The 17,663-nt window shown below is 42.3% G+C and overlaps 2 protein-coding genes and 1 long non-coding RNA gene across 18 annotated transcripts in view; 2 read left to right on the forward strand and 1 right to left on the reverse strand.

The window, feature by feature from the left end:
* Positions 1-14,341, reverse strand: part of LOC143829796 (inner centromere protein-like) — a 30,343-nt gene extending 16,002 nt beyond the window's left edge. For 2 of the 8 annotated variants that reach the window (XM_077321216.1, XM_077321210.1), the window contains exons 1-8: positions 11,858-12,104; positions 11,324-11,468; positions 10,278-10,391; positions 8,188-8,888; positions 5,438-5,486; positions 2,786-2,819; positions 2,036-2,144; positions 1,551-1,638 (exon numbers count right to left, since the gene is read on the reverse strand). In XM_077321216.1, the coding sequence (XP_077177331.1) occupies positions 1,551-1,638; positions 2,036-2,144; positions 2,786-2,819; positions 5,438-5,486; positions 8,188-8,888; positions 10,278-10,391; positions 11,324-11,460 (1,232 nt within the window). In that variant the 5' untranslated portion in view covers positions 11,461-11,468; positions 11,858-12,104. The other 6 variants (XM_077321214.1, XM_077321211.1, XM_077321213.1 and 3 more) reach the window with 6 other exon arrangements.
* Positions 416-8,194, forward strand: LOC143829799 (uncharacterized). 2 transcript variants are annotated; one of them, XR_013228238.1, is made up of 4 exons: positions 416-1,039; positions 4,203-4,306; positions 6,295-6,415; positions 6,972-8,194. It is a non-coding gene; the product is annotated as an uncharacterized LOC143829799 (long non-coding RNA). The 2 variants fall into 2 exon arrangements; XR_013228239.1 differs by lacking the exon at positions 6,295-6,415.
* Positions 12,583-17,663, forward strand: part of INCENP (inner centromere protein) — a 37,120-nt gene continuing 32,039 nt past the window's right edge. For 2 of the 8 annotated variants that reach the window (XM_077321204.1, XM_077321208.1), the window contains exons 1-2: positions 12,583-12,822; positions 17,168-17,317. In XM_077321204.1, the coding sequence (XP_077177319.1) occupies positions 17,181-17,317 (137 nt within the window). In that variant the 5' untranslated portion in view covers positions 12,583-12,822; positions 17,168-17,180. Of the gene's footprint in view, positions 12,823-12,851; positions 13,179-14,425; positions 14,732-15,084; positions 15,144-17,167; positions 17,318-17,663 lie in introns of those variants that run through there. The other 6 variants (XM_077321206.1, XM_077321209.1, XM_077321201.1 and 3 more) reach the window with 4 other exon arrangements.

Consider the following 17,663-nt stretch of genomic DNA (forward strand, 5'->3'; position numbering starts at 1 on the left):
TTCCCAGCCCCAGAGAAGCTTGCCGGTCCTCAACCAGGGTCAGGTCTTTTTTGGTCCTGGCACCTACCTGGTGGAATGAGCTCCAAGAAGAGCTATGGGCCCTGCAGTTTCCAGCATTCCACAGGGCCTGTATGACAGAGCTCTTTTAACAGGTCTATGGCAAAGGGGGTAGTTGAGGGGCCCCCCTAAGGAAGATCTGCCACCATTCTTTTGGAACAGCTTTAATGGTAGCCAGCTGCTGCATGATTGATTCCTTTGGGCAGGCATACCGGTATAGGATGTTTTTTTTAATTTAACACCATGTAATGTTATATTTTGATGTGTTTTAATGGGGGGTTTAATTGGGATTTTATGCATAAGAATTGTTTGTAACCCGCCGCGGGTTGGCTTGCTGGGAGTCGCAGGCAATAAATAAATAAATAAATAATGATGATGATGACAATAATGACGATAATGACAATGACAATAATAGTAATAATAATGATAATCATCATCATCATCATCATCAAAAGCTTTGTAAAAGAGCTCCATCTTATAGTTCCATTAGCCTGCTGTGCTTGTGCTGGGTTGGAGCGGGTTCCCCAGGTTGTTGCTGCCTTAACAAATTGATGTCTTGGCATTGTTCTCATTTGTTTTATAGGGTTTTAAATAACTTTGTGTTCTGTTTTTCTGGGGGAATAGTTTAGTGGGGGGGGGGGTTCCTGATACTGCTGAAAAATTTACATGTTCTGAAGAAAATGTCTAGCTAGGTTTTAATAAGTTTACTGAAGGTGATAGTTTGGTTATTTTAAAAAGCACATTAAATACATTTTGGTTTAGGGTTTACTAAACATTTTCCAAATTAAAAATTAGGCTTTTGTTAGGCTTCCAAAATAATAAGCCTGTTTTTTGTTCTTTTGTTGTTGTTTAAGTTGCACAATAGGTTAACTTAAAAAAAATCAGTTAACCTGACTAGCTAACACCAGTCTCCTTATTACCTGCCAGACAGAGACCAAAGCTCCTGCTTCCTGGGTCTAAATAAAGAAGTCAACCCTGCAAGGTGAGACACTTTCAAGCATGAAGCTGTGTGTGTGTTAGTGGACAGGTAACACTAGGTTCCCTGCAATTATGCTGTCATTTGGTTGAAAAACAGCCACCCTAAAGAGAATAAGAGAACCCATATAACTCTCAGATCTTGGGGGGGGGGGGGATGGCTAATATGAATCCCAAACTGGTAATGGGAGACCTAAATATCCCTGAATACTGATATTTATGCCATTCTCAAAATCTGAATCCTAAGGCCTATCCCTTCATATAAGCCACCTTTTGTAGGCTGGAAATTAACAAATAAAATGTGCACAACCTATAACTAAACAACCTACAACAATTCATCTGTCAGAGCAAAAATAAGCACAGATATATCACTCTGCTACAAATGCCTAATACAAGAGATCATCTAGGGTTCTAAACTTTGATAGCTGTGTGATACAGATGTGGATCAAGGCCAAGCTGGAAAAAGGAAGTAATTTAAGATTCCTAAAATATGCATTATCTCCCTGTAAGAGACATACCTGATAATCTCTTCATGGGGCTGGGTGTTCTGGGATAAACCTTCAGACCCACTGACTTGGGAACCAGTCATCTTAATGGAAAGACTTTCTGGAAAGAAGATACAGTAAGTTCCACAAAGGGCATTTCTTATAGCTGAAGAATTCCAACAACTGTATGTATTATCACCACTTAAATGATGAGAGCTAAGCCTAAGCAAACAACACATGATTGGTTCAATCTGTACCTTGGGAAATGAGAAACATGTTTTAAGATTCTGTAGCAAGGCATCTGGAATGAAAAGATGCTGAATTCTAGCATATCTAATATATAAGCACTTTAAATGCTGTGAATCATAGCCATAAAAAACATTCCCCTCTGTCCAAAATTGTTAGTAAGACAAAGAATAACAAACAAATAAAAAATCTAACAGTGCATCAATGGATGGGTGGTAGTAAACAACCACAGTTTTACCAAGTTGGATACTATACTATACTCATGTGTTTACCTCCATTGCATATTTTTCCATTCACCATTTCAGGCTGATCAGGATTTTCTGCAGCAGCCACACTAGGTACATCTAGAGTACTCATGTTTTTTGGTAGTGTCTTCAGCTTCTAAACAGAAAGAAACAGTGTAGTAGAAGTACAATAACAGATCTTCCATTAGCTTCGAAGTCAGATGCCTAAATTTTTATCAGCAAGTAGTTTACTAGGAAGCCTCAACAATTAATTTAACTGTTTCAGTATTTTCCCACATGGTCCAAAAATCACAAGTTCTACTGCACAAGGTACAAGTTCACCTCAAAATACAGAGCTAAAGAGCCTGCAGTGAATTAATTTTACAAATTTCATCTGTCAAAAAACTAACTAAAAATTCAGAGTGGTGGATACAAATATTAGAGAAAAAGCTCCTTCCCAAGATCACACCTGAAGGAACAGAATTAAAATCAGACCCCATTAGGCCTGAGATTAATGCCTTCCCCCTCATCACAGTGATCCTATGCATCTAAGCCTGTTTATTTCAATCCAGACTTATCCGGCTCTGAACAGGATCCCACTGCAGCCTCCCAAAATTTAACCAGAGATCACCAGCAACACTGACACAGTGAACTACTGAAACAGAGTAGACCCATCACCAGATCAAAGTAACAAGAGACTTTTGGTTGAGATGGTACCCTGAATTCAGATAAGGAGCAGGGAAGATCAGACAAATCACCACCAAGTGTAATATGGTTGGCATCTCAGCAAGACCTTACCTCATTAGACTGAGCATCCTGTTGCAAGGAAGGCCTGAAGAGAGGCATTTTGACAAAGTGTCACTCAACCCCATTAATTCCAAAAGCCCTTTATGATCTTTCAAATTAAAGGCTAAAAAATAAATGGCCCAAGTACAAAGGGCTCTGTTATTGTGTTTTTCTTTGAAGACAAAGATTGTTAATGCATGAGGGTTCGTTTTCTAAACGAAAACCTCAGTATTCAGGTTAAATTGCTGCGTTGGCACTTTACAATAAGTGGGTTTGGGGTTGCAGTTTGGGCACTCGGGTCTCTAAAAAGTTCGCCATTACTGCTCTAGGCACTTCAAAACAGCATTATATGGGTCACTCAAAAACTCTGACAGCTAATACAGACAATATCAACACTCCACTGTATAGGTCAGCCACATATTCCTTTATGCCCCCCCCCCCCCCGCTTACTGCTCACATTTCCAACCGAGCACACCTATGACTAAGCTCATTTCAATGGGATTAAGCTGCATAGGATTACACTGTAAATGTCTGCTTAGTCTCTGAGGGCTACTAAATTAGAAGCCGCTGCTCTTAACCACTATACCAAGCTGGCCCTCTACAATACTGGCAGCTCACGTACAAAATATATCACAGGTTAGAAAAGGAACAAATGGATATTTTTTAAAAGGCCTACATGGTTAACAAAGTAATAGAAGCAATAAAAGATAAAAATAATTATTTTGAGCAGTGGAAAACTAGTCTGATCTGAGAGGTAAATAAAAAAGAGCGCAGGCTTTGGCAAATAATATGCAAGCCAGTGATCAGTAAGGCAAAAAGAACAATAAAGAATGCTGCAAAAAAACCATAAAGACCAAAAAAAGAAGAAGAAGAAGAAGAATTTCTTCAAATACATTAGAAGCAGAAAACCAGCCAGGGAGGCAGGGGACCCTTGGATGACCAAAGGGTGAAAGGATTATTAAAGGATGATGGGGAAATGATAGAGAAACTGAATGCACCTTCTGCCTTTGTCTTCATTGTGGAAGATGATTTCAGGAGGGGCCTTGAAGGACCAGAGTTGGATTGAGGTGATGAAAGAAGAGGTCCTATGACTGGAAATGGACAAATCACCAGGCCCAAATGGCATACAACCAAGAATTATGAAGTTTGGATCTTTTGACAAAAATCTGCCATCTATCATTAAAATCTGCCATTAATCACTAAAATCTGCCTTCTAATATAATCCGCATCTTCCAAAAGGTTTCAGAGCAGTTGCAGGAAATTACAGGCCAGCCTAACACTGATACTGGTTCAGTTGATTGAATCCTGGGAAGCAGTGGGACTCTGGGTCAATATTAGGTCTGGTGCTTTTTAACTTATTCATTAATTATCTGGAGTTGGGAGTACTCAGTGAAGTAGTTAAATTTGAAGATGATACTAAATTCCTCAGGTTGGTGAGAACCAGGAAGTACTGTGAGGTGCTCCAGAGGGGTCTGTCAAGGCTGAATGAATGCGTGTCAACACGCCAAATGAAGTCCAATGTGGGCACTGGAGGTAAGAATTCTAACTATAAATATAGGTTGATGAGGTATGAAGTAATGGTCACTGACAAGAGAGAGAGATTGGGAGTAATGGTAAATAACTCACTGTAGAAATTGTAATAAGAAGTAAAAAGTAAGAAATTGTAATAAAAAGGAAATGTTATGCTGTGGATCAGTGGGATTAAAAACTAATCAGCCAGTATCATATTACCCCGGTATAAATCTATGGGGTGGCCTCATTTGGAAAACATGTTCCGTTCTGGTCACCATACCTCAAAAAAAGATATTATAGCATTGGAAAAGGTACAGGAAAGGGCAACTAAAATTATTAAGAGAATAGAACACCTTCCCTGTGAATTAAGGTTAAAGAGGTTAGGTATCTTTAACTTGGAGAAATGAAGATTGGGAGTGACATGACAAAGGTTTTAAAAATTATGCACGGGACAGAGAAGATAAAGAAAGAAGTACATTTCTTCTTTTCTCACAGTACAAGAATATGTGGGTACTCAATGAAATGAATGAGCAGTAGGATTACAACAGATAAAAGTACTTCACCCAAAGAGTAACAGTAACATGTGGAATTCACTGCTGCAGAAAGTGGTGGTGGTTATAAGCATAGACGGCTTCTAGGGGGGATTAGATAAATTTATGGAGCAGAGGTCCATCAGTACCTATTAGCCACAAAGTACAGATGGAACACTATATCTAGGGTAGTGATGCTCTGTATTCATGGTGCTTGGAAGGCAATATTGGGAGGGCTTCTGGAGTTCTAGCTCTGTTGATGAAGCTCTTGATGGCACCTGGGTTTTGGCCACTGTGTGGCACAGAGTGTTGGACTAGATGGGCCACTGGCTTGATTCAACATGGTTTCTCTTATGTTCAGGTCCACGTTCTTAGGAAAAAGCTTAGGAAAAGAGAAGGAACAAGGTTGAGTTGACTCCTTCCCTCTTAGCATATCAAATGACAATTTAAGTGCTTTAAAAAAATCTACAGCACTTCACTCCTAGTCTCAGCCTTACTGTATTAGTGTGGCAAAATTACTCTTCATGTTGAAAACATTTTGTTCAATTCAGAGATTGAAAATTAATTTCAAAATCTTTGGACTGTTTGAGCCACGTTTTACAAGTTTGTCTGTAAAACTCACCCGTTTTTACTTGTTTCATCATCCACAAGCACTTCAATAGAGCTATGGCCTGAAAGAATAATATAAAATAATGTAAAATAAAAAATTAATTGATCAAATGCTTTAAGTGCAAGACTTCACTTACAAATCACACAGAGCATCTCCATGTCAAGTCTATCTTATATTTAAGCTGTCATGATGTTGGAGCATTTTTCCTGGCTGACACTTAGCATGAGGGAAAATGTTTTTTGTAACTTTGAATAGAGTGATACTCCAAGATGCTGCAAGAAGTCAACACCACCTCAAAATACAGGCAATGTATTGAGAACCAGATTGCTGTAGTGGTTAAGAGCCTCTAGTCTGGAGAACTGGGTTTGATTCCCCACAAGATGGGTGATCTTAGGCCAATCACAGTTCTCTCTTCCCCAACCTCACAGGGTGTCTGTTGTGGGGAGAGGAAGGATAGGCAATTATAAGCCACTCTGAGGCTCCTTCAGGTAGTAAAAAGCAGAGTACAAATACCCAGCTCTTCTTCTTCAGTGATAAAACTGGCTAACACAATCTTAATGCAGGAAAGGACCGCGTTGCCAATTACCTTATCTTAAGCCTACTTAGGGATAAAGACCATCAGGTTATATCTGTTCTTTGTCTACTCTGTAAACCAGTCATCCCCTTCCCCAACCTTTAGCATGTCATTTCTACATCTATAATTTTCCTACCTGGCAGAATCAACCTTTTTGGTTCCAAACCAATTCTGGCTTTAAAGCCCACTTGATGCTCACCTTCCAGCATTTCTAAATGAGAAATATAGTCCCACAAACCCCAGAATTCTGTAGCAACCATTAACCTTGACTTCCTTCACTCCTGCCCCTCTGCAGCTTTGCACACAGGACCCTCAGAGATCTGCAGTTGACATCAATCTCTGCCCTGCTTCCTCCTCCTTTGCTCCCCCCTCCACTTAGGATCCCCAGGATCCCCTCATCACTTCAAGGCAGGCCGGTATGCTTTCATTTGCCCTCCTATCCTGGGTGCTTTTAGAGCTTAGGTGGTAGGCTGTCTAGAGCTAAGTGCTCCCTGGCTGTGGGCTTCTTTGCAAGAGAGAGGAAACCCTCAGAGCCTCCTGCTTTTTCTTGATCTATATTACTTAGAATCTGATTCTACTTGTCACCTGCTTTATTTCTGGAAACCTCTCCATTCCCATAGTGAAGTGCTACTACCAAATTCAGGGCCTTGGTGTGTACAGGCAGTGGTCACTAATTTAATTTTACTTGTATTCATGTGGGGGGGATCTCTTAACACACAACAGGGGTGCCCAAACTGTTGATTCTCACCCACAGGTAGGCCATTTAGGTAATATGAGACACTAATATAATTTAGCTTTCAGGCAGCCAATCATCCATACTATGTTGATAATATCCAGACCCCTACAGAAGTAATATTCACATGTTTGTATGTATTACATTGCTTGCTTACTGTTTTATGGTATTTTCCTGGGTTGTAATAATTACCTTTTCTATGAACCAACACAGCAGCCTTTTATTTTTATCTATTTTAGGAAATACCAAATTTACCGGAGGGGATGGCTGTACAACTGGAGAACGACAACTATGGCTTTGCCACTATACAATCACTAGACAATGTTATCAAGTTTGGCTTCTACTGATACTTTATATCTTGAGGCCTATTTTGTACCTAACATCATGTAATTCAATTTAGTCTACAACACCTCAAGCAGGCATCTTACATTTCGACAAACTTACATTTCTACAAAGCAGGCATCTTACATTTCTACAACCTGCAGATTAGGGTGTTCTCCATCATGTATGCCATGAAACACATTTCTCCCACTCTTCTTTTGTTTGCATAGTGAACATCCAGCCTGATACAGAGTTCTGGGAGAATTAAGAGCTTGCTCACAGTTTTGACTGTCCCTCATAAAAAGATACTAGCACTGCTGTTATTCCAGCAGTTATTCCTAGTTCTTATATCCAATAGAAGAGACTGTCCTCTGCTACTTAGTCTTCATGTTACAGCTGTTTTAACCAGCCATAAAGTTCTCTCATTCCAACAATTACATCAGTTTAAGGAGTACAGTCCTAGATAGACTTAAAACTAAGCTGGGCAAAATGTCTACAGGATGTGAAGTGTGTCAGATCTGCTATGTGTTACCAAGAAGCCTCAAACAGCCTTCATCCTGCATGGTAAAGGAGCAATATTTGCAACAGGTTAGATAACAGACAACTGGGGAAATTTGCGGTTATATAAGATGATCAACATTCTCTTCTGTGCAGTTTCTAGACCCTTAAAGGAAGCTAAAGGCATTACATTAAGTAGGAATTGCCGTCAGGTCTTAAGACACCACAGTCAGAGTCACAGTAATTTCCACTCAAACTTATTAGAGCTGCCTATTTCTTTCACAAATGTTACAACCTAAGATTGCATACTGAGAATTGACCAGAATCTGCCCCCCAAGACTTAACAACCACTGGTCCCTGTTCCTCCCCCACCCCCGACACCCACTTACATGGCTGAATCTGACCTACCTAAGGGTTCTGTTAAATGTACTGTTTCTGTTGAACAATGTTTCTGTTGAAATAGTCTTGTTGATATGTCATGACTGTTATATTTGTCATGATGTTCTATGTAATTACCCTATAATGTTTTATGTAAACCAGAGCCAGATGGAAGGGCGGTCTGAAAATCTAATCTAAATAAATAAATAAATAAACAAACAAATAAATAAAAATAAATAAATAATTTCCTTTACTTACAGCTTACTCTACTAGAGGTGGATGAAGAGTTGCGAGCGGCTTTCTTTTTGGCAATTGATTTGCTGATGGATTTCCGGATCATGCTTTTTCTTTTGCTGGTTAGCGAGTATTTCTCTACAAGTGATACTCTCCTGTTCTGGTGGGGTCTCTTTGAAAGGCGATGGCCTGATCGGGAGCCCCCAGAGGCTCCACTGTGGTCTTTTAAATCTTGAGACGCAGCTCCCTCTTGCACCAGATTATTTTCTACTGGCTGTGTCAAGGATGACTCTCCACCACCAACAGGCCTCATATTTAAAGATGGCTTTGGAGTAGAAGTACTCAGTCTGGATGCATCCCAGTCCTTTCCAGGCCTTGCTGGATCAATGGGATTTGGCAGCATGACAGCAGAGACATCCAAAACACATGCAGCTTCAGTAGCTCCAACCTTGTCAGCAAAATGGCTATCTGGGCACACTGTGGAGACTTCAGGGACACTGCTTGTTTCTTCATCCGCTTTTCCTTTTACTTCAATATTTCTGTTAAAGTCAACACCAAGTGCTCTTTCCTCAAAGGGATGTATAACTTTTTTGTGACATTGTGGTTCTAAAGATCCCTCTGTGAAAAAGTCCATTTTACAAGATGCTGTCACCCCCAGATTCTCTTTGCTCAGGGAAAGTTCAATAGAGGAGCATGGATTTATGCCACTTCGTCTTTTTGAGAGTCTTAAGTGAAATAAACATACATTTTTAAATTATTTCAATTCAAGCCACAAGGTGGCAGTAAGAACTGCCGAAAAAGTTCCATATTTTCTTTCTAAATAAAGGTATGCTGTTGTCCATATCCCCCTTTTTCCTACTGTGCATTACGATACCAAAACCCTACATATTTTTTCTAGCTGTTATTCATTTGTACAATTTTGCATGGTTTCTGACTGACCGTGCCAATTAAATTAACAATGAATTTCTGCTGCCACCAGTGTTGGTTTTGTTCTCTTCTCACTTCTCTTTCCCAATGTGTGTGTGTGTTTTTAATTACTACCCTGTGCCCCTACACATGGGCTTCCTATGTGTGGCTGGCTCTGACTCATGGGGCAGCCATTTTCTACTTCCACTGACAGAATTCCAACAGTGCTGACAGCTTTAAACAACAACTTTCTTAAATGTAATTTACATCCCCATTGCACAGTCATTACCACAGGATGTCAGGCAGAGATAGTAAGATCTGGTTCTTCGGAAAGCTGACACACACAAAATCCAATAATAAAATTGTAATATAACTCAACAGTTAATTAAAAACACAACAACAATTAAAGAAAACAAACTAGAAACATGCAAGCGTGTTAAAAATTAAATACTCCGGAGGGAATATTAATCTCCCTAGCACATTTTATTGTGTTCTTCCCTCAAGGAGCTCTGGGTGGAGTACACTGTTCTATCTTCCCCCATTTTATCCTTGCTAAAACTTTGAGGGTTAGTTTAGGCCAGGCTTTCTCAACCAAGGTTGCATGAAACCCTGGGGTTTTTGACAGACCTGGAAGGGTTTCCCCAATGGGTGGGAGGTAATTTATATATATATATATATATTTAAATTTGCCAAACATTAATTGGGTGATATGGTCATGTATGGTCATGTTGACCTCCTGCCCCCAAATGGCCCCAGAGGGGGTGGGGAGGAACCTGGGTGGGCATGTACCCAGCTATGCTTCCCAACCATTTTCTGCATGATCACACCACTTCTGGGTCTCTGAAAGCCTGAAGAATGTTTCAGGGGTTTCTCAATGGTAAAAAAATGTTGAGAAAGGCTTGTTTAAGCTGAAACTGCATGACTAGTGCAAGGTCATTCAGCAAGCTTCATTGAGAGGTGCAGATTTAAACCAGGACCTCTCAGATTCTAGTCTGACATACTAAGGTTTAACTCAGCACTTCAACAGATAGTTTGCTACAAAAATACCCGAAGAGAAGGGCATTCAACAAACAGGGGGCCTTCACAAAGGAGGAGCCTCTTCTCTCAGAAGGGGGAGGCACACAGAGATGCTCTAAGCTGACTTGCAAGCCCGTAATGAACTGTTTCCACTGAAGTACTAAACACAAATGTTTCCAAGCAGGTTTTACCTTTTTCGCGTCAGTTCTTTATTGTCATCTTTAAAAGATGAAGAACGCTTTTTCTTCCGGTGCTTCTTTTGCGATGGCGTTTTGGGCATCAGCGCAGGCTCGGCACTAAGACTGCTGTTCAAACAAAATCAAATTAATTGCAATTAGCGTGTAAAAAAGAGTTATCAGGTCTGAAAGCACATTTTAACAGTACCATGAGGGTAATCTCAGATTGTGGGTTAACACAAGACCAGTGATCTTTTAAAGTTCAAACAGTTCATTTCTTCCTCCTTCACAGCTTGCCGCTCCCAAAGTCCACCTTTTCCCTCCTTTTGGTGGGCTGCACCCTTTTGCATCAAGAAGCTATGCTCTTTCCTGGCTTATTCTATTCCTAGATAAGACTTACATGAGCATACTAGGAACACACTACACATACCATTCTTTCTCAACTTTTTTTTAATCAGTGAGGAATTCCTAAAACATTCTTCAGACTTCAAGAATCCCCAGAAGTGGTACAATCGTGCAGAATATAGCTGTGTACAGTCCACCCCGGACCCCTCCCATTCATCACTGGCCTTTTTTGAGGGTGGAGTGGGTCAACATGACCACATATGGTCATATCACCTGATAAATGTTTAACAACTTTTAACAATATATAAACAATTAATTAACCCATTTGGGAAACATTTCCAGGGCCATCAAAAAACCCAGGTTGAGAAAGCATGACATATACCATAACATTTACATTTACCATACCATAACATCTACATTTACTACATACTCAGGGTATGTAAACACTGATGAAAACACTGAACTCATGTCAGGAGCAAGTAACGGCAAATGAAACACAACTGTATGGGAAGAATTATTTTCCTGCTACAGAAGATGAAAAACGATCTTGGTTCCTTTTTTAAAAGTCCATAGGTTTGATACATCTTTTTGCATAATAACCTTAACCACACTGGGGTAAATCAGGCTCAGTACAGACAATTTAAAAAATCAACATCTTCCAATCCCACAAGCATCATAGAGAGTTAAGACCAGCTCTTTCAAAAGTCTGAGCCTACCTATCAAACATTTTCATAGCTTCCTCCTCAATTTCCCGCAACCACATCAAGCATTTAAGTTCAGCATTGACCATGAACTCAGAAAATTTCTGACTGCAGACATCAAGGAAGTGAATTGGTTCGGTTGCCTCTGCCATGATGCAATCTAAAACAAAAGAAAGACATAAGCTAATCACTGCACTCCCTCTCATATTTAATACCACCAATGTGATTGCTGGGGAAAACTTATAAACTGGGTTAGTTCTTAAAATATATATATATATATACAGACAACTGGACAACTGTTATTAATGCCCATAAAATTAAAGCATGCTGTAATATGCAGACTTCATAAGGTTGCAGACACCAACAGCTTCACCAGAGCTTACACATGTGGTAGGTGTGTTTACTATTCAGGATGCCACGTTGTTTAGCAAACTGACACTTCCACTCCGGGACACTGAGAAGAGCAAAACTTCATGTCTTTTCAGAACAAAACCCTACAGCGCGTTGACCCCCCCCCCCCCCCAGCGTCCCGCATTACATTATATTTACATCTTATCCCTCGCACGACACGGGACCCGAGAAGGTCCAAGGCACGCGCAGCTCCAAGTCTTCAGGCAAGAAGAACAAGCGCGACGCGAATCCTACCGCAGTGTCGCTTCACCCTGCCTCCGCCGGCAGCCTAAAAGAGGGAAGGCAGGGAAGCCCCGGCCGGCCCCGTCTCCTCTCCAGGCAGCCGGCAAGGCGAAGCGGCCCACGCCCCGCCACACACACACGGCCAGCCCCGCCGCCCCTTCGCCCGGCAACGGTGACGTACATCTCAGCCGCCGTGCTCTCCAAGGACGCTGATTGGCCCCGACTTTTGGAAAAGCAGCTCCAAAAGGCCCCACCTCCTTTTAAACTTGCAGAAGGGAGGGACTGGGGCGCCTTCAGGCGCCGCCGCTTTAAACACACACACACACACACCCCTCTTAAATATATATATATATATATTGGCGCCTTTCTGAAGTAACGAAAAGGGCGAGCGGAAGGGCTTCTTCAAACAGGCTTCCCAGAACATCCCAACCATAAGGAGGGCGTGCCAATGTTTTCTGCAGGGACCAACCAAATCGCCTTGACCCGAAGCCGCAGGGCGGCCCAGCACATGCGGGGGGCGGCGGTGGAGGTTCCCGCAGGGCGCGTTCCCTGCGCGGCACCAGCAGGCGAATGGCTGAGCTTCCCTGTTGAGACGCTAAGCTGAGGCCCTCCAGCCCGCGCGCTCCATTGCTCAGCCGCTTCTCCTCCCGCCCCTACCTGCTTTCTCCCCGGCCAGGTGACGCTTCAGCCAATGAACGACACCACTCCTGCAAGCTCTGCCTCTGATTGGAGCGCAGGGAGGATGACGTATTTTTAAAATTGTCGCGGGCGCTCGTGTTGCTGCTGCGGTGTCGGAGTCCCTAACGCTTTCGGGGTGCGCGCGCGAGCTGGAAGGCCTGGCCGAGCCGGGCCGCCCTTTTGGAGGAGGCGGAGGGGTGGTGGTGAGTGCTTGGTGGGGCGGGGGCCAGGTCCCTGGGGCTGGGGTGCGGGTGGCGTGCGTGGCGCCGGCCGGCCCGTACTCTTTCCCGGGGGCGCCGCAGTGGACCGGCGCATATGCCGGATCATATCGGCCGCGGGTAAGCTGCTCAAAGACGTATGGCGCATCTCTGAAGGAGCTGGCTCGGAAGAAAGTGGCGCAGATTTCAGGAGGCCTTGCTCCGTAATAACAGACTGCAGGATTTCAGTCCTAACTGCCACCCTTCAGCCTACGTGTTAGTTGCCAAACGAGGGGCGTCCGCTTCTTTCCATGAAAGCTGCCGTTGTAACAAAGCCACTTATAATTCGGTGTGATTTCTGCGTAAGTGATAGGGCTGAGCTGGGTGTGAGGTTTCTGTGTGTGTCATTTCAAATGTTAAGATTGCTGCCTTGAAGTTGTTCTTTAAAATGGTATTATCTTATTTATGGTCTCCTTTTCTCACAAAAACTGGAGCCATAAAATGGGTTGTTAACGTTTTGATTTTCACTGTGCAAATCCTCATGGGTTAAGTTATAGTTACCTGTCTATGAAGAGTTGTGGTTACACATTTTTTTAATGATCTAGGGTCTGTTAAATAGGAAGGACAAGTTCACTTAGGGATGTGAGAACAAAGGAACTATTCCCTGTGATGGAATAGCAGTTTTCTATGGAAGATTCAGAAAAGGAGCGAGTTCTTCCTTGTAAAGGTGATGGGAAGAAAGCTTTTTGAACTAAAGCAGGAGTCCCCAGCCTTCTAAAGCCTGTAGGTACCTTTGGAATTTTGAGAAAGGGTACTGCAACAAAACGGCTGCTGGAGGAAGCAAAGGCAAATGTACACATACATGGAAGGGATGAAATAGGAAATATAAACATATGTGGGGGAGGGGTGATAATGTACACTCAACACACAGGAAAGGGTGAGATGATTACAATACAAAGACTGACAGATAGGGAAGGGAGAGAACTAAACACATCTTTTTTTTTCTTTGTATTGATTTGGTGTATATAGGAAAAAACAAGCAAGAGATATTGAAAAAGACTCTTTGTTAAACCAGTGTTTGATCCTTTATGTCTTTGCATACAAATGCTTTAGTTAATCTGTTATCTAGTAGGAATATTTCTTCAACTGTACCTGTGGTGTAAAAAAAGGCCAATTTTGCAAAATGCAGAATGTCTCTAGTGTTGTGTCTTCCAAAGGTAAACATCTAGGAGCCCCACGCCACTGGGAGCAGTAGAATACCTGTAGTGATACTTAACTTGGAAGTAAGTGTCCGGCCGAGACCTGTAGAGGGGCTGGAGATACTTACCGTGCGGGAGAAGCGGCCGACCCGACGGGGCGGGGAAAAACGGCAGCCGAGAGACCACGCTGTGAATGGAAGCAGGAAAGACATAAGGAGAACGTAGAGCACATCGATGCTGGGCAAAACAAGGCGAGCGGAGCTTGCGGCGGTGATCCCTTAGACTCGCCCGGACTTGTGGCGGCCCGGCAGTTGATATTGGAGCAGGAGGTTGCAGGAAGAAATAGGCTTGAAACGGGACTGAATCAAACAGAGGAGTTTTACAAGGCAAAGGGGGGTTTAGGGAGGGGGTTACCACAGGAAGGGCGCGGCCACGAATACGCAAGCCGCGGGACAGAGACGGAACAACAGCAGAGTGGACCCGAGACCGGAAGCGGGGCCAGACGGGGCGTAAGCTTTATGAGGGGGGAGGTACATACACAGAGGTTGGGAGGAAGCGCGGTGTGGAGAGAACGGGAAGAGGCAGGTGTTGCAGCTGTATGGTGTATGGAAGGATGGTGGTTAAACAACCCACTTACCTGAATCCTGAGTCCAGTGTTGTTGGGTGTTGACGGGCGGAGATCTGCAAAAGAAGATACAAAAGAAGGGTGCTTCATAGTAAGCATGATTGTATTCAGTCTTAGTTGCTTACCTGTATGTGTGCATAGTGTCACAGCCTTTGCAAAAAAAAAATAAGGAACTCTAGTATTACTGCTTCATACTTTTTATGAAACTTTTCCTATTCTCTGAAAATTCAGGGTGGAAAATTTTCTTGTGTAGCTGCAAGTTTCTTTGATCTAAAATGTGCCACAAATATAAAATAACCAACTCTATGATGTTTGCTAGATTACCATTTATTGGCTATGTCTTAAAATCATATGTCTCTTCTAAAGAACATCCAAGATTTCAGACAGGCTTCCAGGGAAGAATGTATAGCAATATGCTTCTACTAAGATAGTTGCCAACACAGCTTTTCACTTGCAGGAATGTTTCACCCTTGGGTGGTGACAGATGGGGCCAGCAACAAATGGTAAAGTGAAATCCATTAGTCACTAACATAGACAGTTTTATTTCTCCTATGTTTTTGTGAACTACAACTGAATTCGAGGAGACTGATTGGCTGATTGGCGAAGAATGATCATATGGCTGTATTTGGATGTTGTGACACTGTTGTGATGCTGTTTTCCATTAATTTAACAGAATTAACTTTTGCTTTATATTCCCACTGTCATGATGGAAGTTCATAATGCTTGCATTCGAAAGCTCATGCCTTGAATAAATAATTGTTGGTCTTAAAGGTGCCACTGGACTCTGACTTTATTAAGCTTAATAAGATAATAATAATAATAATAATAATAATAATAATAATAATAATAATGTATCAGAAATATGTAGTTGACCATGACTTGCTGTACTTTGACTAATGGTCATGTGCTAATAAATAATTATACAGCCCTTCCCCCTTTTTATACATACTAGGGCAGAGTAAGTTCTGCCCACCAAAGCCCAGGTGATATCTTGTTTTTACTCTGATGTGTGAAGCCTCTGGGCCTAGCTGATGGTTGTCTTGGTGTATGCAGTCTGGGTGTTCCAGAGATATCGAAAATTTAGAGTACTTATTAACTGCAAGATAAATAGCTCAAAAATTCTAAAATATCTGGTAGCAATGTTGCTTTCTGAACAATGCTGCCATTAAAAAATCAAATCAAAATATTCATAAAGATTCTTAATCCAAATTAAAGGCACTCTGGAACAAATACAGTATTTGCTGGCGTATAAGACTACTTTCCCCCCCTGAAAAACATGCCTCCAAGTGGGGGGGGGGTCGTTCTATACGCCGGGTGCACTTCAGTTGGGATATACATAGCTGCCCATAGCGGCCTCCCGATGCCCGCCCACCTCATTCTACATACCATCCAGTATCGCGCAGTATCCAGCGCGGCCGCGGCGGGTCATCAGCATGGCTGCAGCGAGCATCAGAAGCGAGACACGGGTGCCAGCCTTTTCGGCGTGACGGCCCGTTCTGCTCGGCGGGAAGCAGCAGTGCTCCAGCCCGCCCCTTATCTACGCAGAGCTCACACATGCGCACTTGCGCACTAGTGCCGGTCACAGGGAGATGCAGGGGTGGGCCGGAGGCGCTGCGGTTGCTCTGCGGTCGTACAATGGTGACAATGACAGGTACTGTGATGTAATGTAACAAACTCTATATTTTGAGTGGAAATGTTGGGGGGTTGTCTTATACGCCGGCAAATACAGTAGGTGAAAAGGCCCTTAGGGATGTAGCTTCTCCCAGCAAATAGGGAAGGGTATTCCACAGCTGAGTAGTGAAGTCGTAACAGAGAAGTTCTTTTTCTCTGTTATCCCAGACAGCTGAAATTCAGAAAAGTCTGGATCCTAAGGAAAGGATGTGCAGATATCAATACCTGGGATGGACAATGCAGATAGATAACAGCCTCTTAGGTATTTGGCTAGGGGGCACTTTGTGTTGTGTTGGAAGCAAATTGGAAGTCATTGCAGATGATAAAATGTGGACTCAATGAGATTGCACTATGGAAGTGAGGACCTTGTTTGCCACATTTTTAGCCTTTTGCATCTTATAGCTCAGCTTCAAAGACAGGCCAATGTATGGCATGTTACAACTGGATATTAGTGAGGCTTATGAAGACATAAAATGAAGATAAGTCTGTATTTTCACTCTCTAGAATGTTCAGTGTCCTATGGTGTACTTGCATGTAGCTGCTCTGGATTTACTTGTACGAAAAACAGGATGTGTGCTTTGCTTTGTACTCGCAATTGCTCTTAGGGCTCATGTATGTGGATGTAGTAACAGTTGGCTTTTATTTTTGGGCTTTGGGGAATAGTTTCAGTTGACTCTGATAAGAATTCATGTTGCTAACTTTTGCATGACTGTTCCTATTTGGGTTCATGTCTTAATAAAACGTTGGAATGATGCTGCTGGAATTGAAAGCCAAGTTAAGTGTTGTTAATTACAGTTAAAATTAGGGCATAGGGTATGCTGTTGAGGTAATAAAATTTGTTGTTCTATGACCTCAGCAAGAACGACTTGATGATGAAGATGTTGGACATTGCATCCCTGGAAGAAAAATGCACAAACAGAATTTCTGAGTTCCTGCACAATGTGGACAACAAAGACTTTGTGTGGCTGGATGAGATTCTTGAAGAAGCTAACAATATATTCAAGAGGTAGGAGCTACAGTGCAGGAAATGTTGCAGAAATAGTGTTCTGTCGGTGAAAAACTAACAGCACAGAAGCTGATTATACAAGCAAGTCATAGCCTGGATTTAGGATTGACATAAATCACCAAGAAAAAAAGACACGTTTTAGACAGACAGCTATGTTAGTCTGCTGCAATGAAAAGGAAGCTAGGCTGTCTCCACCACCACCCCCCGCCCATTTTCCTGTACATAGCTTTGAATAGAAAAAGAAACAAAACATTTAATATCTTTTATTGAGAACTTGTATGACACATTTTTGAAACCCTTATGTTTCCTGAACAAGCAAACAAGTGTGCTTACTAGTTTTTAGAAC

This window comes from Paroedura picta, chromosome 2, assembly GCF_049243985.1.
Source record: "Paroedura picta isolate Pp20150507F chromosome 2, Ppicta_v3.0, whole genome shotgun sequence".
NCBI classification, from domain to species: domain Eukaryota; kingdom Metazoa; phylum Chordata; class Lepidosauria; order Squamata; family Gekkonidae; genus Paroedura; species Paroedura picta.